Here is a 20,086-nt window from a genome sequence, read left to right as displayed (position 1 = left end):
TAACAATAGTCTCTTCACCAAATGGTGTTGGGAAAACTGGACAAATACATGCAAAAAAAAAAAAAAAACACTGCCTTACACCATATACAAAAATAAACTCAAAATGGATTAAAGACTTAAATATAAGGCCTGAAACGATAAAACTCCTAAAAGAAAACAGGTAATAAACGATTTGACATCAGTCTGAGTAATATCTTTTTGGATATGTCCCTTCAAGCACGGGAAACAAACAAAAATAAACAAATGGGATGTCATTAAACTAAAAAGCTGCTGCACAGTGAAGGAAATCATCAACAAAATGAAAAGATAACCTCCTTAAAGGGAGAATATATTTGCAAGTGATACTTCTGATAAGGTTGATATTCAAAATATATAAGGAACTCATACAACTCAGTAATGAAAAAAACCCAATCTGATCAAAAAATGGGCAGAGGACATGAAAGACATTTTTCCAAAGAAGACATAAAAATGGCCAACAGTCATGAAAAGATGCTCAACATCACTAATCATTAGGGAAATGCAAATCAAAACCACAATGAGATACCACCTCAGACCATTCAGAATGTCTATTACCAAAAGTCAACAAACAACAGGATGTGGAGAAAAGGGAACCCTTGTGCAAATTGTTAGCCACTATGGCAAACAGTATGGAGATCCCTCAAAAAATTAAAAATAGATGTACCATACTACCTAGCAATTTCACTTCTTGGTATTTATCCAAAAAAACTGAAAACACTTATTTGAAAAGATATATGCACCGCTATGTTCATTATAGCATTATTTACAATAGCTAAGATATGGAAGCAATTTAGGTTTCTATCAATAGATGAATGGATAAAGAACCTGTGGTGTGTGTGTGTGTGTGTGTGTGTACACAAAAAACACAATATGGAATATTACACAGCTATAAAAAAACGAAATCTTGGGCCGGCCTGGTGGCTCAGGCGGTTAGAGCTCCATGCTCCTAACTCCGAAGGCTGCTAGTTCGATTCCCACATGGGCCAGTGGGCTCTCAACCACAAGGCTGCCAGTTCAATTCCTCGAGTCCTGCAAGGGATGGTGGGCTCTGCCCCCTGCAACTAAGATTGAACATGGCACCTTGAGCTGAGCTGCCTCCCGGATGGCTCAGTTGGTTGGAGCGTGTCCTCTCAACCACAAGGTTGCCGGTCCGACTCCTGCAGGGGATGGTGGGCTGCACCCCCTGCAACTAGCAACGGCAACTGGACCTGGAGCTGAGCTGTGCCCTCCACAACTAAGATTGAAAGGACAACAACTTGACTTGGAAAAAAGTCCTGGAAGTACACACTGTTCCCCAGTAAAGTCCTGTATCCCTTCCCCAATAAAAAAAAGATCTTTAAAAAAAAAGAAAATTTCAAAAGGGGCACAGTTTTAACAATAGAAGCCTCCCTGTCCAGCCTGGCTCCCCTTTAAAAAAAACAACAAAAAAAGCCTGAAATCTTGCCATTTGCAACATGGATGGATCTAGAGGGTTTTATGCTAAATGAAATAATGCAGACATAGAAAGACAAATACTATGTGGAAACTAAAAAAAACATAAAACAAAACAAAAACAGACTCATACAAACAGACCAAAGGGATGGTTACCAGAGAGGAGGGAAAAGGAGAATGGGTGAAAAGGTAAAGGGGATTCTAGACACTAAAATTGTGATAAGTATGTATGATGACAGGTTTTTAGAATTAGTGGGATGATCACACTGTAAGGTATAAAAATGTCAAATCACTATATTGTGCACCTGAAACTGATATAACTAATATTGTATACCAGCTATTCTTATGTAAAAGAATTTAGCAAAAGAAAGAACAAAAGAAAAAAAAAGACCTGAATTTAATCACATGGAGACTTCAGCTAAAAGAGAAATAAGGAGCATTCTAGTAAAAACAAAAAATCAGTGGAACAGTTTCAGATTAAAAGACGCTAAAGAGACATGGCAAAAAAATACAACATATGACCCTAGACTTGACATACCAGAGGGGGAAAGTGCTATAAAGGACATTACTGGGTCAACTCCCAAAATTGGAATAATAAATGGTAGATTATAGAAAAGTATTATGTTAATATTAAATTTCCCAAAGTTTACAATCATATTCTGGTCATGCAAGAGAATATATCTGTTCTTAGGAAACACAAACTGAAGTAGTTAGGGGTAAAAGGTCATGATGTATGTAACTCACTCTCAATTGGTTCAAAACAAAATAACACAGAGAGGCCTGCATAAAGCGATTGGGGTAAAATACTAACAATAGGCGAATCTAGATAAAGGGTATACTAGTGTTTTTTTGTGCTATTTTCATTTATGCAATATTTATGTACATTTGAAATTCTTTCCAATTAAACAGTTTTTAAAAATCAACATCAGTGACCAAGATTAATATGTATCTAAAATACTGCAAGACAGAATGTGTCTATTTTCTGTGTATACTATACATGGTAATTACAACATGGACCAGCTCCGCAGACAATATGGTGAATGTTCCATATATGTTAGTAATTACCACGTCCCAGGCCCATGCTAAGTGCCTGAGTGCATTGTGTATAGTCATGCTGTAGTCAAACAGCATCTTCTATCCCCAGTGCTATTATCCACTATCAACAAACCTTAACACAAAATATAAAAGATTAAAGTACAGAATTTAGTTTATTATGACAAGCTCACAATTTCTATCCAATTCTTTCTACGATGAGGGAGAGCCAGGTACAGCTTTCATTTTAATTCATTATTAACAAAATGTTTTTCTGGATAATATGAGACAAGGACTGTAAAGTGATCCTTTTCTAAATTTATCTGAATTCAACTGATTGTTAACATAGTGGCAAAGAATATAAACAAGCAACTTACACTTTGTTAATTTCTCTGGACTCTGTGAAGGCACCGGCTGGTTATCAGTGTGTGAAAGGGGAAGTTCGAATCCCCCTTTGGAGGCCCAGCCTGGGGGGGGAGAGAAGTTACGAATTATCCATTGTTAATCAAATAAGTAGCATCAGAAAAACAAGAAAAATATCTAATAAATCTTCCAAGCTTGGTACCAGGGTACAGTATAGAGGTATAAAACACTTAGAATTTATCTGCAATTATGTATTTTATTCAAATCATATCAGTTTAGTTCCAACTAGAGTTAGATTAGACTTACAGTTTCAAAGTGGTTTTGAAACACAGTCATGCACTACATAACGAAGATTCAGTCAATGACAGACCGCATTTACTACAGTGGTTCTATAAGATTATTAATGGAACTGAAAAACTCCTATCGCCTAGCTGACATCATAGCTGTCTTAACGTAATGTGACATAGCACAATGCATTCCACATTTGTAGTGCTGCTGGTGTAAACAAACCTGCACAGCCAGTTGTATAAAAGTATAGCACATACAGTTGCAGTAGTAGGCTATATAACCTGTAGGTTTGTGTAAATACACTCTATAGTGATTGCACAATGACAAAATTGCCTAAATGACACATTTCTCTGAAAATTTCCCCATCTTTAATGGGTGCATGACTGCAAATACAAAAGTTTTTTTTTAAACAACTGCAAAAGGATAAGGTTTAGAAAGAGAAGTTCTAAGGAATCAGAGAGGAAATAGACCTGATAATTAGAATCTTGAAACCAGTAATTATGTTTATGCCATTGGACTCAGAAATCCAATTCCTAGAAATTTATCTTAAGGAAATAACTGGATTGGGACTCTAAAATACTCAGGCTCAAGCCCAAGTTCCAATACTGAACATAAGTCAAAAAAGTGACACAAGCAAAGATGCCTCAGAGAGATCTGAAAATATTCAATCTGGTTATAGAAAATGGTAAGTTTTTGGAAGTAAGGTAGGCGATAAAGATAGAAATGCAGGGACAGGCAGGTTATATCCTTGAGCCCATGGTGCTTCATTTTTTATAAATGTAACCAGGGTGCTGACATCAGAATTTGCTTGGAGAATAAACTCTGGAGGAAGCTTAGATACTGAACTGGGGGTTGGGAGATCTGTAAAGTGGATTCTTGCAGCAACCCAGGACACTAAATGAGTCTCTAAATGGCTCTGGTAGTGGAGGCAGAGAGGAGCAGTGGGAAATTTGAGACATGTTTTAGAAAAAGAATTGACAGGATTAGTAACCAATATGGAACTGGGGAGCAAAATGACGCCCAAGGTGCTGGGTTGGACACAGGATGGTAGAACAGCAGGTAAGTAGAGGGAGTCCTTGACATATAAACAAAGAAGATGACCCCTTCCTCAGGAAAAAACCCTGCCCTCGGCTTTCTACTTCAGTCCCCACTCCTGCAGCCTTGCCCAGAAGGCTGCCATACAACTTTGTCTCTTGTCAACTCTGAACCCACAGGAAGGAAACACACCAAGTTTTGCTAGGCAGAAGAAACAGTATCCCCTGCCTGCCCTAGATAGGGGTAACAGCAAGTCAAGAGTTTCAGACAAGACGCTGATTTTCTATGTAGAGAAGACACCTGGTAAAGTCAGTGAAGAAAATGTGGGGTTTGGTGGAGATGGCAGGAAAGCAGCCCTTGTTATACTCTCATTGGCAGACTCCAGGGGTGATAATAGTTTTCATTTTTCCAGTTGATTTGTGTGACTGCAGGTTTTATCTAGTAGTATTTACGTTAAAATCAATCTTACTGATTTTAGCATCCACATGAACACAAAGTTTTGATTCACAAGGACAATATAAGTCACGGTGTCCAAGTGTTTCATAGACACTTACTGTTGAAAGCTCCAGCAGCATGAAGGCCAAGGTCAAAGAGATGTGAAGGAAGGAATTGTGCAGAATGAGCAAGAGACTCAGATCCCACAGAATGCTCGTGGGACATGAGACTGGCATTGGGGCTCCCAAAGGCAGTCTGGCATTCTTGGGTAAATTCACTAGTACTTGAAGAAACAGGACTTAGGAGATTGTTCAGAAATGAGAATTCCTTCTCGAAATCGTCTTCCAGTGAATCTACAGGTAAATCTCTTGTAACTGTTGAGTGAAAATAAAAACAGAATGGTTTTTTTCTTTTTGAGGAAATGAAAGTAGGATATAGGGCAAATCAAATTTGTTTGATTACTCTCATATTTTATTAACATTTTTTAAAAACTGGAAGTTTATGTGAAAATTACTTCTAATTAGGTAAGCTATGGATCAAAATGACCACATTAAACAATGAAGATATAATATATGAATATCTACGTAAGAAATAAGCAACCACCTATGTAAGATGGAAACTACAAGAGATACAAGGAGAAATACAAACTAAGTATAGGAAACTGTAATATATCACTCAGTTGAAAAAAAAAAACAGAAAAGTAAAGATATAAGAGATCTAAACAGCATAACCAATAAGATATTTTGAATATATACAAACCCTAATAGAAAATATATCTTCATCTCAAGCACACATTGAAAATTCACAAAAATTAATTATACTGAGGCACACAAAAATGTCAGTTTCTTGAAGAAATATTACAAACAACATATTCTGATTACAATGCAATAAAATGAAATAATTTTAAAAATGAAAAAATCTAAAAGGCTCTTCCACCTGTAAATTTTAATACCTTGTATTAACTCTTGGTTGAAAGGGAAATGGAATTCTGAAAAATAGTGATAAAGAAGACATTTCAAATCATAATCCATGGGATACTTAAATAGCAATTAACAGAGGAAAAATAATGACCCTAAACACCTTTATTAAATAAAAACAAAAGAGAGGGGCTTCCAGTATGATAGAGTGAGGAGGTCTATGAACCTTCACACCAGTTTTTAAATAACTGGTGGAAATTATTTTAAAAACAACCATTTAAAGTCTCTTAGAAATTGTTCCAAGGACACACATCAAATGAAGAAATGTTTGTTCAAGGAAGTCTAGTAATATTTAGAAATAATGAGAGGCTGGTATGTAAACTAAGAACTACTCTCTTCTTTCCAACTCCCAGTTCAGGAAGATGGAAGTTCCACTCTAGCCTAGTGCAGCCAAGAACATAGGGCTCCCTTTCCTACAGCTCTCAGCCAAGAGCTATCTTCCCAGCAGGGGTAGATGTCAGCATTTCATATCCTGTACCTGGTTACCTCTCGCTAAGGCTGTACTCCAGGGGAGTACAGTCAAGAGGTAGAAACTCTTATTTCTCGAGACACCAAGACCCCAGTCATGGTCTGGAGACTGATTTGGGTGTGGCATGCTGAAACTCTGGAGGCCCCAATCACTTGACCCTGCCCATAGGTGGTAGTTTCATGCAGGAAGAGGCAAGCCCAAAATACCTATGACTACTCTCACCCTCCACACTTAGCACTCAGCTCCTACAACAGGATGTCACTCAAAGAAAAAATATGTGTCACCCCTGCATCAAGGTGTGTCTCAGGGATTTTGCCTGGAGGGAGAAACTGAGAAGTAGATAGCTCCTAATCTTTTCCCAAAGGAACAGACTTCACTTGCAACAGAGTTTGAAGAAATTCAAGCTTACGGATACTCTCAAAAACAGTGGAACTTATGGTGAAAGGCAATTGGGAGGAGATTGGTGGACTTCACTGGACAATGAATTAGATTTATTGTAGGCTAACCAGTTTACCTGAGGAACTAGGGGGAAAAGCCAGCAGGGAAGAGCATGCCTACTATAAGAACAAATCTCAAACATTGACCTTAGGAACTATCCTTTCATAGAAGTCCAAATTTGATTGATTTTGTCTGTAGAACAATTTAAGGTCCAGGGCATTTTTGAAAACAATAGAACAAACAGCTGGAAATTAGTAGAGTTTAACAGCTGGGTGTAATCAGGGAAAGAGACTTAAAAAGAACTGCTTCAAAACCACCGTTACTCCAGGGTGACTGTGGGTATAACTAAGCCTGCATCCCATGAGGAGTTCCACTAGTGGAGGAATGGATTCCACTGAAATAATCCAGCCTGTCACCAGACAAATATACAAATAATAATAAGCCTTAGAAGGGAGGACTAGTAGCCAAGGTTGCGAAAATGTATTATCCAAAATGTCCAGTTTCCAACAAAAAATAAAGCATGCAAATATATATATATATATATACACACATATATATGTATATATATACATATACATATATGACCCATATAACAGCAAGAAGGCAAGCAACAGAAACTGCCTGTGTGAGAAATCGAATGTCAGATTTAACAGACAAAGCTTTCAAAGTAGTGCTTATTAACATATTCAAAGAACTAAAGGAAAATATGATTAAGGAAGTGAGGTGATAGATGTGTTAATTAGATGGAGAGAATCTTTTCACAATGTATACATATATCCACAAATGCATACTTTCAATAACTTACAATTTTATCTCAATAAAGCAGAAAAATTTTAAAAAGCAATCTTAAAAAAGGAAGGTATGATAACAATGTTGCATCAAATAGAGAATATCAATAAACAGTTAATAGATCACAAAGAAGAACCAAATAGAAATTCTGAAATTGAAAAGTACAGTAACTGAAATGAAAAATTCACTACAGAGGATCAACAGTAGATCTGAAGTAGCGTAAGAAAGAATTAGCTAACTTCAAGACACACTAGTAGAGATTATGCAATTCAAAGAACAGAGAGAACAAAAGAATAAAGAAAAATGAACAGAGCCTTAGAGAAATGGTGGGCCAATATCAAAAGCACCAGTATACACATAATAAAAGTCTCAAAAGGATGGGGGATTGGAGTTGAAGAAATAATGGAAAAAATGTCCCAACTTTGTTGAAAACAATCTCACCCAACAAGCTTTAAAAAACCCAAGTAGAATCAATACAAACAGATCCTTATCTAGACACATCACTGACACACTATTGAAAGTCAAAGATAAAGACAAAATCCCCACATTCATGGACTGGAAGGATCAATATAGTCCACGTTGGCAATTAACTCCAAATTGATGGATGAATTTAACATAATACCTATGAAAATCCTACTACGCTTTTTTTTTTTTTTTGTAAAAATGGACAAGCTAATTGTAAAATTTATATAGAAATGCAAATGGATTAGAGTAGTCAAAACAATTTTGAAAAAAGGATAGTGTTGTGGGATTTACACTACCTAATTTCAAAATGTACTATAAAGCCACAGTAATCAAGATGGTATGGTACTGACCAAAGATAGGTATATAGACCAGTGGGACAGAATTTAGAATCAGGAAGTACACTCTTACATGTTTTGGTCACTTGATTTCAACAAAAATGCCAAGAAAATTCAATGGAGATAGGAGAGTCTTTTCAAAAACTGGTGCTGGAACAACTGGTACATATGCAACAAACAAAAACAAATTTAAAAAACTTAGATACCATATACAATGGTTGACTCAAAATTATCATAGTCTCACATGTAAGAGCTAAAATTATAAAATGTCGAGAAGAAAACATACGAGAAATCTTTGTGACCTTGGGTTATGCAGAATTCTTACATATAACACTAAAAGAACAATCGACAGAAGAAATAATAATAAATTAGACTTCATAAAAATTTTTAAAAGTTTTTTGGGGGACAATTGTTAGTAAAGTTACATAGGTGTACAATTCTGTAATACATCATCTACATCTCACATTATGTGTTCACCACCCAGAGTCAATTCTTCTTCCATCACCATATGTTTGACCCCGTTTACCCTCTTGTAGAACCTCCTACCCTCTTACCCTCTGGTTACCACTAAACTATTCTCTATGTCTATGAGTTTTTGTTTCTTCATTTGTTTGTCTTGTTCTTTTGTTTTCAGTTTTATATACTACGTATCAGTGAAATCATATGGTTCTCTACTTTTTCTGTCTGACTTATTTCGCTTAGCATTATAATCTCTAGATCCATCCATGTTGTTGCAAATGGTACTTTTCATCTTATGGCCAAATAGTATTCCATTGTGTATATATATCACAATTTCTTTATCCATTAATCTATCAAAGAACACTTTGGTTGTTTCTATGTCTAGGCCACCGTAAATAAAGCTGCAATGAACATTGGAGCATACGTGTCTTTATGTATAAATGTTTTCAGATTTTTTGGGTAGATACCCAGGAGAGGGATTGAGGGTCATATGGTAATTCTATTCGTAATTTTTTGAGGAACCTCCACACTGCCTTCCATAGCAGCTCATCAACAGTGTATGCATTCCCACCAACAGTGTATGAGGGTTCCTTTTTCTCCACAGCCTCTCCAACACTTGTTACTATTTGTCTTGTTGATGATAGCCATTCTGAGTGGGGTGAGGTGATATCTCATTGTGGTTTTTATTTGCATTTCTCTGATAATTAGGGATATAGAGCATTTTTTCATATGTCTATTGGCTATTTGTATGCCCTCTTTGGAGAAATGTCTCTTCTGGTCCTCTGCCCAGTTTTTAGATTGTTTGTTTTTTGGTTGTTGAGTTGTATGAGTTCCTTATATATTTTGGATATTATCCCCTTATCGGAGACGTTGTTTGCAAAAATCTTCTCCCACTTGGTTGGTTACCTCTTTATTTTATAGATGGTTTCTTTTGCTGTGCAGAAGCTTTTTAGTTTGACATAGTCCCATTCATGTGTTTTAGCTTTTACTTTTCTTGCCTTTGGAGTCAAATTCATAAAAAGCTCTTTGAACCCAAGGTCCATAAGTTTAGTACCTATGTTTTCTTCTATGCAGTTTATTGTTTCAGGTCTTATGCTTAAGTCTTTGATCCATTTTGAATTAATTTTGGTACACGGTGACAGCAGTCTAGTTTCATTCTTTTACACGTGTTTTCCAATTCTCCCAGCACCATTTATTGAAGAGGCTGTCTTTTCTCTATTGTATGTTTTTGGCTTGTCAAAAATTATCTGTCCATATTTATGTGGGTTTATTTCTGGGTTCTCAATTTTATTCCATTGGTCATGTGTCTGTTTTTCTGCCAATACCATGCTGTTTTGATTATTGTTGCCCTGTAGTACAAGCTGAAGTCAGGGAGTGTGATGCCTCCAGCATTGTTCTTTTTTCTTAGGTTTGCTTTGGCTATTTGGGGTCTTTTGTGGTTCCATACAAATCTGATGATTTTTTGTTCTATTTCTTTAAAAATTGTCATTGGGATTTTGATGGGGATTGCATTAAATCTGTATATTGCTTTGGGTAATATGGCCATTTTAACTATGTTGATTCTTCTGATCCATGAACGTGGAATGTCTTTCCATTTCTTTGTGTCTTCTTCAATTTCTTTTAAAAATGTTTTATAGTTTTCAGTATATAGGTCTTTCACATCCTTGGTTAAGTTTATTCCTAGGTATTTTATTCTTTTTGTTGCAATTGCAAAAGGAATTGTTTTTTAAAATTTTTTTTCCTGAGATTTCATTGTTAGTATATAGGAATGCAATGGATTTTTGTACATTAATTTTGTAGCCAGCAACTTGACTGTATTCGTTTATTGTTTCGAATAGCTTTTTGGTGTGTTGTTTAGGGTTTTCTATTTATAGCATCATGTCATCTACAGAGTAACAATTTAACTTCTTCATTCCCAATTTGGATGACTTTTATTTCTTTCTCTTGCCTGATTGCTCTGGCTAGGACTTCCAATACTATATTGAAAAGCCCTGTTGTGTTCCTGAATGTAGAGCAAAGGGCTTCAGTTTTTCACCATTAATTATGATATTAGCTGAGGGTTTGTCATATATGGCCTTTATTATGTTAAGGTATTTTCCTTCTATACCTATTTTATTAAGTGTTTTCATCATAAATGGATGTTGTATCTTGTCAAATGCTTTTTCTGCATCTATTGATATAATCATGATTTTTGTCCTTTATTTTATGTGGTGTATCACATTGACGGATTTGCATATGTTGAACCATCCTTGTGCCCTTGGGATCAATACCACTTGGTTGTGATGTATAATCTTTTTAATGCATTGTTACATTCGATTTGCTAGAATTTTAAGATTTTTGCATCTGTATTCATGAGAGATATTGCTCTGTGATTTTCTTTTGTCGTGTTATCCTTACCAGGTTTTGGTATCAGGGTAATGTTGGCCTCATAAAATGAGTTAGGGAGTATTGTCTCTTCCTCAATTTTTTGGAAGAGTTTGAGTAGGATAGGTATTAGATACTCTTTGAATGTTTGGTAGAATTCACTAGTGAAGCCATCTGGTCCCAGACTTTTGCTTTTGGGAAGGTATCGGATGACTGATTCAATTTCCTTCCTGGAGATCGGTCTATTTTAGATTTTCCAGTTCTTCATGATTCAGCCTAGGAAGTCTATATGTTTCTATGTAAGAACTGGTCCATTTCTTCTAGGATACTGAATTTGGTGGTATGTTGTCCTTAACAGTATTCTTGGATGATCCTTTGTATTTCTGTGGCATCCATGATAACTTCCCCTCTTTCATTTCTGATTTTGTTTGTGTCTTTTGTCTTTTTATCTTAGTGAGTCTAGCCAAGGTTTGTCAATTTTATTACTCTTTTCAAAGAACCAGCTCTTTGTCACATTAATTTCTGCTATTGTCTTTTTGTTCTCTATGTCATTTAGTTCTGCTCTGATTTTTATTTCCTTCCTTCTGACTGACTTTGGGTTTCATTTGTTCTTCTTTTTTTAGTTCTTTAAGGAGTAACATGAGGTTATTTGTCTGGGATTTCCTGTTGTTTCTTGAGATAGGCCTGTAATGATACAAATTTCCCTCTTAAAGCTGCTTTCTCTGCATCCCAAAAGTTTTGGTAGGATTTATTTTCATTGTCATTTGTTTCTATGTATCTTCTGATCTCTCCTCTTATTTCTTCTTTGATCCAGTCATTCTTTAAAAGTACATTGTTTAATCTCCACATATTTGTGGATTTTCCTGCTGTCTTTTTGCAGTTGATATCCAATTTCAAAGCCTTGTGATCAGAGAATATGCTTGGTATGATTTCAGTCTTCTTAAATTTGCTGAGGCTAGTTTTATGTCCCAATATATGGTCTATCCTTGAGAATATTCCATGTACACTAGTAAAGAATGTTCTAGGATGTTCTGAGGTTCTAGGATGAAGTGTTCTATAAATGTCAATTATGTCCATTTCACCTAATGTGTCATCTAGGGCTGATATTTCTTTATTTTCTGTTTGATCTATCCATAGCTGTCAATGATGTATTTAGGTTCCCTACTATAATTGTGTTTCGGTCAATTTCTCCTTTTAGTTCTATTAGTAGTTGCTTGGCATAAAATTTTTAAACTTATGTTTTTAGAGGCAAAAATAAGAAAATAAGACAAAGATAAAATACTTACAAGTCATATATCTGAAAAAGTACTTGTTTTAAGAATATATTTAAAAATTGCAACTTAGTGATAAAGTAAATGACCCAATTAAAAAATCATCAATCAATCTTAGTAGATTTGTCGATGAAGAAGATATATAAGTGGCCAATAAGCACATGAAAAGAAGCTTAACATCATAAGTCACTGGATAAATACAAATTAAAACCACAAATTAAAAGCACTATAATGTATATGATAAAAAGACAGACAATACCAAATGCTGATAAAGGTGTGGTGAAACTAGAACGCTCATATTTTGTAAGTAGGAATGAAATGATACAGCCATTTTGAAAAGCAGTTTGGAGGGTTCCTTAAAAAAATTAAATTCAAATTTATCACATAATCTAGCAATTCCACTCCTAGAAATCTGACTAAGGAAAATGAAAATATATGTCCATAAAAGGGGAAGTATTTGAATATTCATAGCAGCAATATTACAATAGCCAAAACCTGGAAACAATTCAAATGTCCATCAATGGGTAAATGGGTAAACACAATATATCTAATATCTATAATAGAGAACACTATTCATCAACAAAATGTAGTGTACTACAATAAGCAAAATGTGGTATAATAATAGAAATTATACTTATAAGTATATACTTATAATTAAGCCTTAAAAAGAAGGAAATTCTGCAGCATGTTACAAAATGGATGAACCTTGAGGATACAATGCTAAGTAAAAAAGACAAATAATGTATGATTCCACTTATATGAAGTACTGGAGTAGTCAAAATCATAGAGACAGAAAGAATGGTGTGTGTCAGAAGCTGGGGAAAGCAGGGAATACCTGTTTAATGGTATAGAATTTCAGGTTACACATGAAAATAGTTATTGAGGTGGATGGTTGTAATGGTCGCACAACATTATGAATGTATCTAATACCACAAAACTGTACAGTTAAAAATGGTTAAGATGGTAAATTTTATGTTATATGTATCTTCAGTTAAAAATGGTTAAGATGGCAAATTTTATGTTATATGTATCTTACCACATAAAAAACGTTAAGATTTCAGAAAAAAGTAATGAACTACTGCTCTCTATAACAACATGGAGGTTCGATAAACCATTATACTTAATGAAAGGCACAAAAAGCCAGACAAAAAAGACTACCTTTGTATAATTTAATTTATATGAAATGTTAAGGAAGGGGAAATTTATAGAGACAGAAATCAGATTAGCAATTTCGCAGTGCAGGGAGTGGAAGCAAGGATTAACTGCAAACAAGCATAAGATAATTTTTAGGGTAATGGAAATATTCTAATAGTCAATTACGGTACTGGTTGGGTGAATTTAACAGTATTTAAATTACACCTCAATAAAGCTGTTAAAAAATCAAAAGAGATTTTTATACAACTCTGCAAGTAAATTTCAAAATTTAGAGAAAATGAACAACAGCTGAGAAAAATATACTTACTAAAATTGATCCCAGTACAGATAGAAAGCTTAAAAAGACCAATTTCCATAGAGAAGAAAACACAAAAAAGAACCAGCCCTACATGTTTTCACAGAGAAATTAACAGCAACGCAAAAATAGTAAATAAAATATCACTGGGCTAATGCACAATGACAAAGATGGACTTATAACTGAAATGCCCACTACTATTTTAACATTGTTCTGGAGGTAGTAACAAATGCAATTAAACAAAAGAGATCAATTACAGTCATAACAATTGGTAAAGAAAAAACAAGACTATCTTGTTTGCAGATGACATGATGAAATACCTGGAAAACTCTAGAAAAATCAATGATAAACCTCAAACTATAAAAAAATTCAGCAAGGTAGCAGGATATAAAAATAACATGCAAAAATCAATAGCATTCATGTGTACAAAACAATAACCAGTTAAAAGATACACTGGAAAAGAAAACCTTTCGATAATGGTAACCAAAAAGATAAGTACAGAGAAATAAACTTGATAAGAAATGTTCAAAACCTTTGAAAAAAACTACATCTGAAAGCTACACAAGTAAACTTTAACAAATAGAAAGCTGTTTCTTGTTTTTTGGTTAGACTGTCTCGACATCATCAAGCTGTCAGTTTTCACATTTAATGTTATCACAATAAAAGTATCCATGAACTTTTTTATGGATCTAGACAATTTCATATGCTTGTAAAGTTCATACTGAAAAATAAATATGCAAGAATAGTTAAGAAAAAGAAAAGGAGGATACAGACCTACCAAATACAAAAACACGCAAGAAAGCCATAATTAAAACCCTGTGGCACTCACTGGTGCATGCAAATATCAATGAAATATAAAGAAAGTTCAAAAATAGTCCCAAAGACCTATAGAAATATTGCATGTGATTGGAAGTTATCTCAAATTACTGTGGCAAAGAAGGCATTAAAAAATTGATATAAAGTATAGCCATTTGCAAAAAGGTAACTTTTAATCCATTGCTAACACTATATGCATGAATAAACTTCAAATGAATTGGAGATCTAAATGTAAAAATAAAACTATACAAATACTAAAAGCATAACTGAATTCTTTTAACTTGGGTTTTGCATGTGATAAAAATCCAGATCCAATAAAAGAAAAGAGTAATAAATTTGACTACATAAAAACTTTTTTTTTTAATTTATATGGTAAGAAATTATATGAAAAGTCAACAGACAAATGACAGACTGGGAGAAAATGTTTGCAACATAATTGCTTGGGGAAGATATTCAAGCTAGTATTTACTGAATGCCTACACTGCTGGATAGTGGAGATATATCAAATTGTAAGACCTACCTGTCCTCAGTGATACAGATACATCTGACAGGGCCAAAATAATACAAAAAAAAGAATAACTTAATTCCCATTGTGATGTGCTATGGAATAGAAATACAGGATTGCATACTTGTATAGAGACCTATACAGATTTTAAGGTTAAAGAAATAAATATTAAATAAAAACGAAATAATTTTAAGTAAATTATCCATATATAGTTGAAAGTATAATTTCTTACCATTTTTTTCAGAGTTAGAAAACTGAGGTGCTCCACATTCTCTTATTTGAAAATGTTTTTCCTTGTGATATTCAGTTGCTGAAACAAAAGCACATAAAAAGATAAGCTGAACAAGAAGAAATTTAGCATGCTTATTTACTGTAATATTTTGTAATTTGAACAAAATGTTCAATTAATCTAATCAGATTATAGAAGGGAGATGTAAAAATTTAAAGAATCAAATATAAAAATCACATTTGTGTGTATATCTCTATATACACATATACCCAATACAGACACAGAGCTTAAAAAAAAAAAATCCAAGATTTTCATATCTTCAACTATTATCAGGGCCGATTTTAAAAAAAGATAAATGAAATGTAAATGTGTCCTACATACAAAAGTGGATAATGTTTCTGTATGGAGACCTTAGAGGCTGTACTACATCTAAGGACAAGGAAGTAATATCTCTATCACACTCTTATTAAAATGCAATGCTCAATTTGGGATACTGCAAAAAAAAAAAGTTAAAAAGTTTAATTCAACTAAAGTAATCAAAAGGAAAAATTCAAGAGAAAGGTATACGGAATACAAGGAACTCCAGGTTATTTAGCTTTAAGAGAAGAAAGATAAAGAATGACTCAAGTTCTAAGTACAAATACAGTTAGTATAAAGATGGTGAAAAGTACAGAAGATAAAGAAAAAATGGGCTTTATTAGTAAAGATTTCAGTTGAACATTGGAAAAAAGTAGATGGCAAAACAGATAATGGGAAAGAGATTCTAGAGATGGCTAGAGAAACAAGTGAGGAGGAGAACCAGGGTTTGAGGGCAGGAATGGGGGAGACAGACAAGCAGAGTCACACCATGGAAAGTTTTGTTAAGCGACAGAAATAGAGCTTGGGGAATGAAGGATGGTGTTAAAGGACCTTTAAGGAACTGTTGCTGTATAAGATGCATGGTAATCTCCCCCTCTCTTTTCCCCAGAGATCTTTAACAATGATCTGCTTTACTCCACTTTGCATTTGATATGGATTCATGTGGGGTTTGGGTTTATTTTAATCTACAGATGTGTGTGAGATTGGGATCAATATAGGCATATGAGAAACGGCTAGCTCAGAATGCATAGTTTTACTGCATTATATGAAATACCACTTGAGTAAATATTTCAGAGAATAAAAAAATGCTTGAAGGCATTTCAAATTACTTCAAGATAGTTCTAAAAGTTACATTATTCAGTTAAAGTTTGGGATGGCAATGTTTTTCAGAAAGGTTATTCCAGTTTCCACTCTACAAGTAGTGATGTATTATCTTGGTCCCAAGGACACTGAATATTTTCCAAATTTTCTGATTAACATGACCAATGAAAAATGATACCTGTAAATATAATGGACTAGATACTCAGAAGCACCCTCCTTTACAAAAAAATCCTTGTTAAAACTATGAAATATACTTTTAATGCAGTGCTGGACTTGTTAGAAATGAACACTATAAGCTGAAACCACAGCAAGCGAAGAGGAAAGGGAGATGCTCTGTGGGCAGATGCCCACACCACACTGCTCTCTGGAGACAAAGCCTTCAGAAAACATAAAGAAACTAAGCTGAGCCCAGGATTCCTACATTGAGCTAAAGGCTCTGGAAGGAGGTTAAAGTGGTCACCAGACTGGTACTGTTCCCTATGGAAAGAAGCAAATTAATTTTAACTAGAGAAAAATCTTCTAAGCCTCCAGGATTCCCACAAATTAAGACCAAACAAATATTAGGTCATAATCAGAAATCACTAAAACAAGCTTCTAAATTACCATAAGATAATTGGGATAATCCAGCTAATAATAGATAAAGACATCCCCATCAAAGACTTCAAATACTTATAATTTTAGATACAGATTGAGTCAAAAAGGTGAGAAAGAACAAATGATTATAAAAACTGACTAGGGCGATTTGTAAAAGAAATCAATAGAACTTTTAGAAATAAAAAGTAAAGTTGTTGATGAGGAAAAGTAATTCATACCGATTAAACAGTAGATTAAATGCCAGAAAAGAAAATTAGTGAAGAACTCACCTAGAAACCAGCATAGAGGGAAAGGAGACAGAAATGTAAAAGAGTGGATAAAAGATATAAAGGGTTAATGAAAAGGTCCAACATAAGCTTATTGGAGTTCTGGAAGGAAAGGATAGAGAAAAAGGAGGAGAGACAATATTTTAAAAGATAATGGTTGAGCTATGCATATTTTATCACATCAAAAAAAGAAAAGAAAAAAAGGTAATGGTTGAGAATTTTCCAGAACTGGGAAAAGACACAGATACAGGAAACACAACTTATACTACGAAAAAAAAAAACTAAAACCCACAAAAAAATCACACATTTAGATACACTGTACTGAAACAGTAGAACACTAAAAACAAACAGCACATCCTAAATGCAGACAGATAGAAAAGAAAAATTCACTATAAAGAAACAATAATTAGATTAACAGATTTCTCAACAGTACATGGAAAGCAGAAATAATAAAATAATATTTACAAGGTGCTGAAAGAAAGAGCCAACCTAAAATTGTTTATTGAATAAAACTGTCTTTAAAAAGTGATAAATAACAATATTTTCAAACAAACATAAGCCAAGCTTACCACCATGGCATTTTTACTAACTTCTAAACTAAAAGCTGTAGTTAAGGAAAAAGAAAATGAGAGACATCACCTCACACCTGTTAGAATGACTATTATTAGAAAGATAAGAGAACAAGTGCTGGTGAGGATGTAGAGAAAAGGGTAACTTTGTGTCCTGTTGATTGTGTACTGTAAATTGGTATAGACATTGTAGAAAATGGTATGAAGGTTCTTCAAAAGCTTAAAAGTAGAACTACCATAACAGTCCAGCAATCCTACTTCTGGGTATATACCCAAAGGAAATGAAATCACTATCTCAAAGAGGTATCTGCACCCAATGGTCATTTCATCATTATTTACAATAGCCAAGACATGGAAACAACCTAAGTGTCTGTCACAGATGAATGGATAAAGAAAATACATATATACAAACAATAGAATATTATCAGCCATAAAAAAAAGAAGGAAATTCTGCCACTTGCCACATGGATAAACCTGGAGGGCATTATGCTAAGTGATAAGTTAGAGAAAGACAAATACTGTATGATCTCACTTCAATGTGAGATCTAAAAAGCCATACTCACAGAAACAGAGTAAATTGGTAGTTGCTAGGGTCTGGGGGATAGGGGAAATGGGGAGATTGGTCAGAGGGTACAAATATCTAGTTATGAATAAGTTCTGGGAATCTAATGTAGAGGATGGTAACTATAGTTAACAGTATTGTATTGTGTACTTGACAGTTGTAAGAGAGTAAATCTTAAATGTTCTTACCCCCAAAATAAATACGGTAACTTTGAGAGGTGATGGATGTGTTACCTAATCTTACTGTGATAATCATTTTGCAATATATACATATATTAAATCATCATGTTGTACGCCTTAAACTTACACAATGTTATATGTCAATTACAATTCAGTAGAGCTAGGGAACAAAACTAGAGCTAGGGAACAAAACTGATTGTACAGAAGAGACTTATAAAGTGACTGAACATGTTTTCTTATTTGAATGGATGTTATTTTAAAAGGCTGTGACAAATTGACATTTAAATCACATTTGACATTTAAAATGTGATTATTTCACATTTTAATGAATTTACCATCTTACCTGATTCACTTCCCAAGCTCACTTCCTCATCTGACAAAACTAACCTAAAAACCAAAAATGCAAATATTTTGGTTAAAATAAATTGGGGACTCATATTCTACAAACAGTTTATGTAGTTTCAAAAACCCTTTTTAACTGTCCGGTAGACCTCCTAAAATCTGAGACAAATCTTATACCTTCTATAGATTTATGTAGATTATGAAAAGAATCATTTGCCCTTATTCATTCAGTAAACATTTACTGACTATTGAATAAACACCAGGCACTGTGCAAGTATTATATCACAGAGAATATCTGTTAACAAAACCATCAAGTATGAAGTGTAGTTGTCAAGCACTGAAGGGTTTTGCTCAACAACACTTGGGAACTAAGAGAGAATGAAGAACTGCAGAAAAAATGGAGTACTTTATTTTGAACAACAAAGTGATGGTTGCAGTATAAGACACATTTGTCTCAAATATTCTCAATTAACACCAATTTTGGATATTTATATCACCCATCTGGTGTAATAATAAAAAAATGAGACAAAGAAATAAAAATATAAAATAAAGATATAATAATAAAAAAAGGAGACAAAGAAATTGAACACATATTTAGTCATTATTCCTGGCATACAACCTCAAAATTATGGTATTGAAGTTTTTTCTCTTTCTTTTTTTTTTTAAAATTGGGGAAGGGGAACAGGACTTTTTTGGGGAACAGTGTGTACTTTCAGGACTTTTTTTTTTCCCCAAGTCAAGTTGTTGTCCTTTCAATCTTAGTTGTGAAGGGTGCCATTCAGCTTCAAGTTGTTGTCCTTTTAGTTGTGGAGGGCGCAGCTCAGCTCCAGGTCCAGTTGCCATTGCTGTTGCAGGAGGCACAGCCCACCATCCCTTGCGGGAGTCGAACTGGCAACCTTGTGGTTGAGAGGATGCCCTCCAACCAACTGGGCCATCTGGGAGCTCAGTGGCAGCTCAGCTCAAGGTGCCGTGTTCAATCTTACTTGCAGGGGGGCGCTACCCACCATCCCTTTGAGACTCGAGGAGTTGAACCAGCAACCTTGTGGTTGAGAGCCCACTGGCCCATGTGGGAATCGAACCGGCAGCCTTTGGAGTTAGGAGCACAGAGCTCCAACCGCCTGAGCCACCACGCTGGCCCTGAAGGTTGTTTTTAATGTCTTTAAATATGTTTAAAAAGTAATACAGTATTTATTTGCAAATACCACAAATATAAGCCTACAGAGCAA

At 34.5% G+C, this 20,086-nt stretch overlaps 1 protein-coding gene across 3 annotated transcripts in view; it reads right to left on the bottom strand.

The window, feature by feature from the left end:
• ICA1L (islet cell autoantigen 1 like) overlaps positions 1-20,086 on the bottom strand; it is a 59,905-nt gene that overhangs the window by 6,316 nt on the left and 33,503 nt on the right. For all 3 annotated transcript variants that reach the window (XM_033113071.1, XM_033113070.1, XM_033113072.1), the window contains exons 10-13: positions 18,862-18,905; positions 15,173-15,250; positions 4,722-4,976; positions 2,859-2,948 (exon numbers count right to left, since the gene is read on the bottom strand). In XM_033113071.1, the coding sequence (XP_032968962.1) occupies positions 2,859-2,948; positions 4,722-4,976; positions 15,173-15,250; positions 18,862-18,905 (467 nt within the window). The remainder of the gene's footprint in view (positions 1-2,858; positions 2,949-4,721; positions 4,977-15,172; positions 15,251-18,861; positions 18,906-20,086) is intronic.

This window comes from Rhinolophus ferrumequinum, chromosome 8, assembly GCF_004115265.2.
Source record: "Rhinolophus ferrumequinum isolate MPI-CBG mRhiFer1 chromosome 8, mRhiFer1_v1.p, whole genome shotgun sequence".
NCBI classification, from domain to species: Eukaryota; Metazoa; Chordata; class Mammalia; order Chiroptera; family Rhinolophidae; genus Rhinolophus; species Rhinolophus ferrumequinum.
Note: the sequence above shows the minus strand (reverse complement) of the source record. Positions and strands in the feature narration are given on the sequence as shown.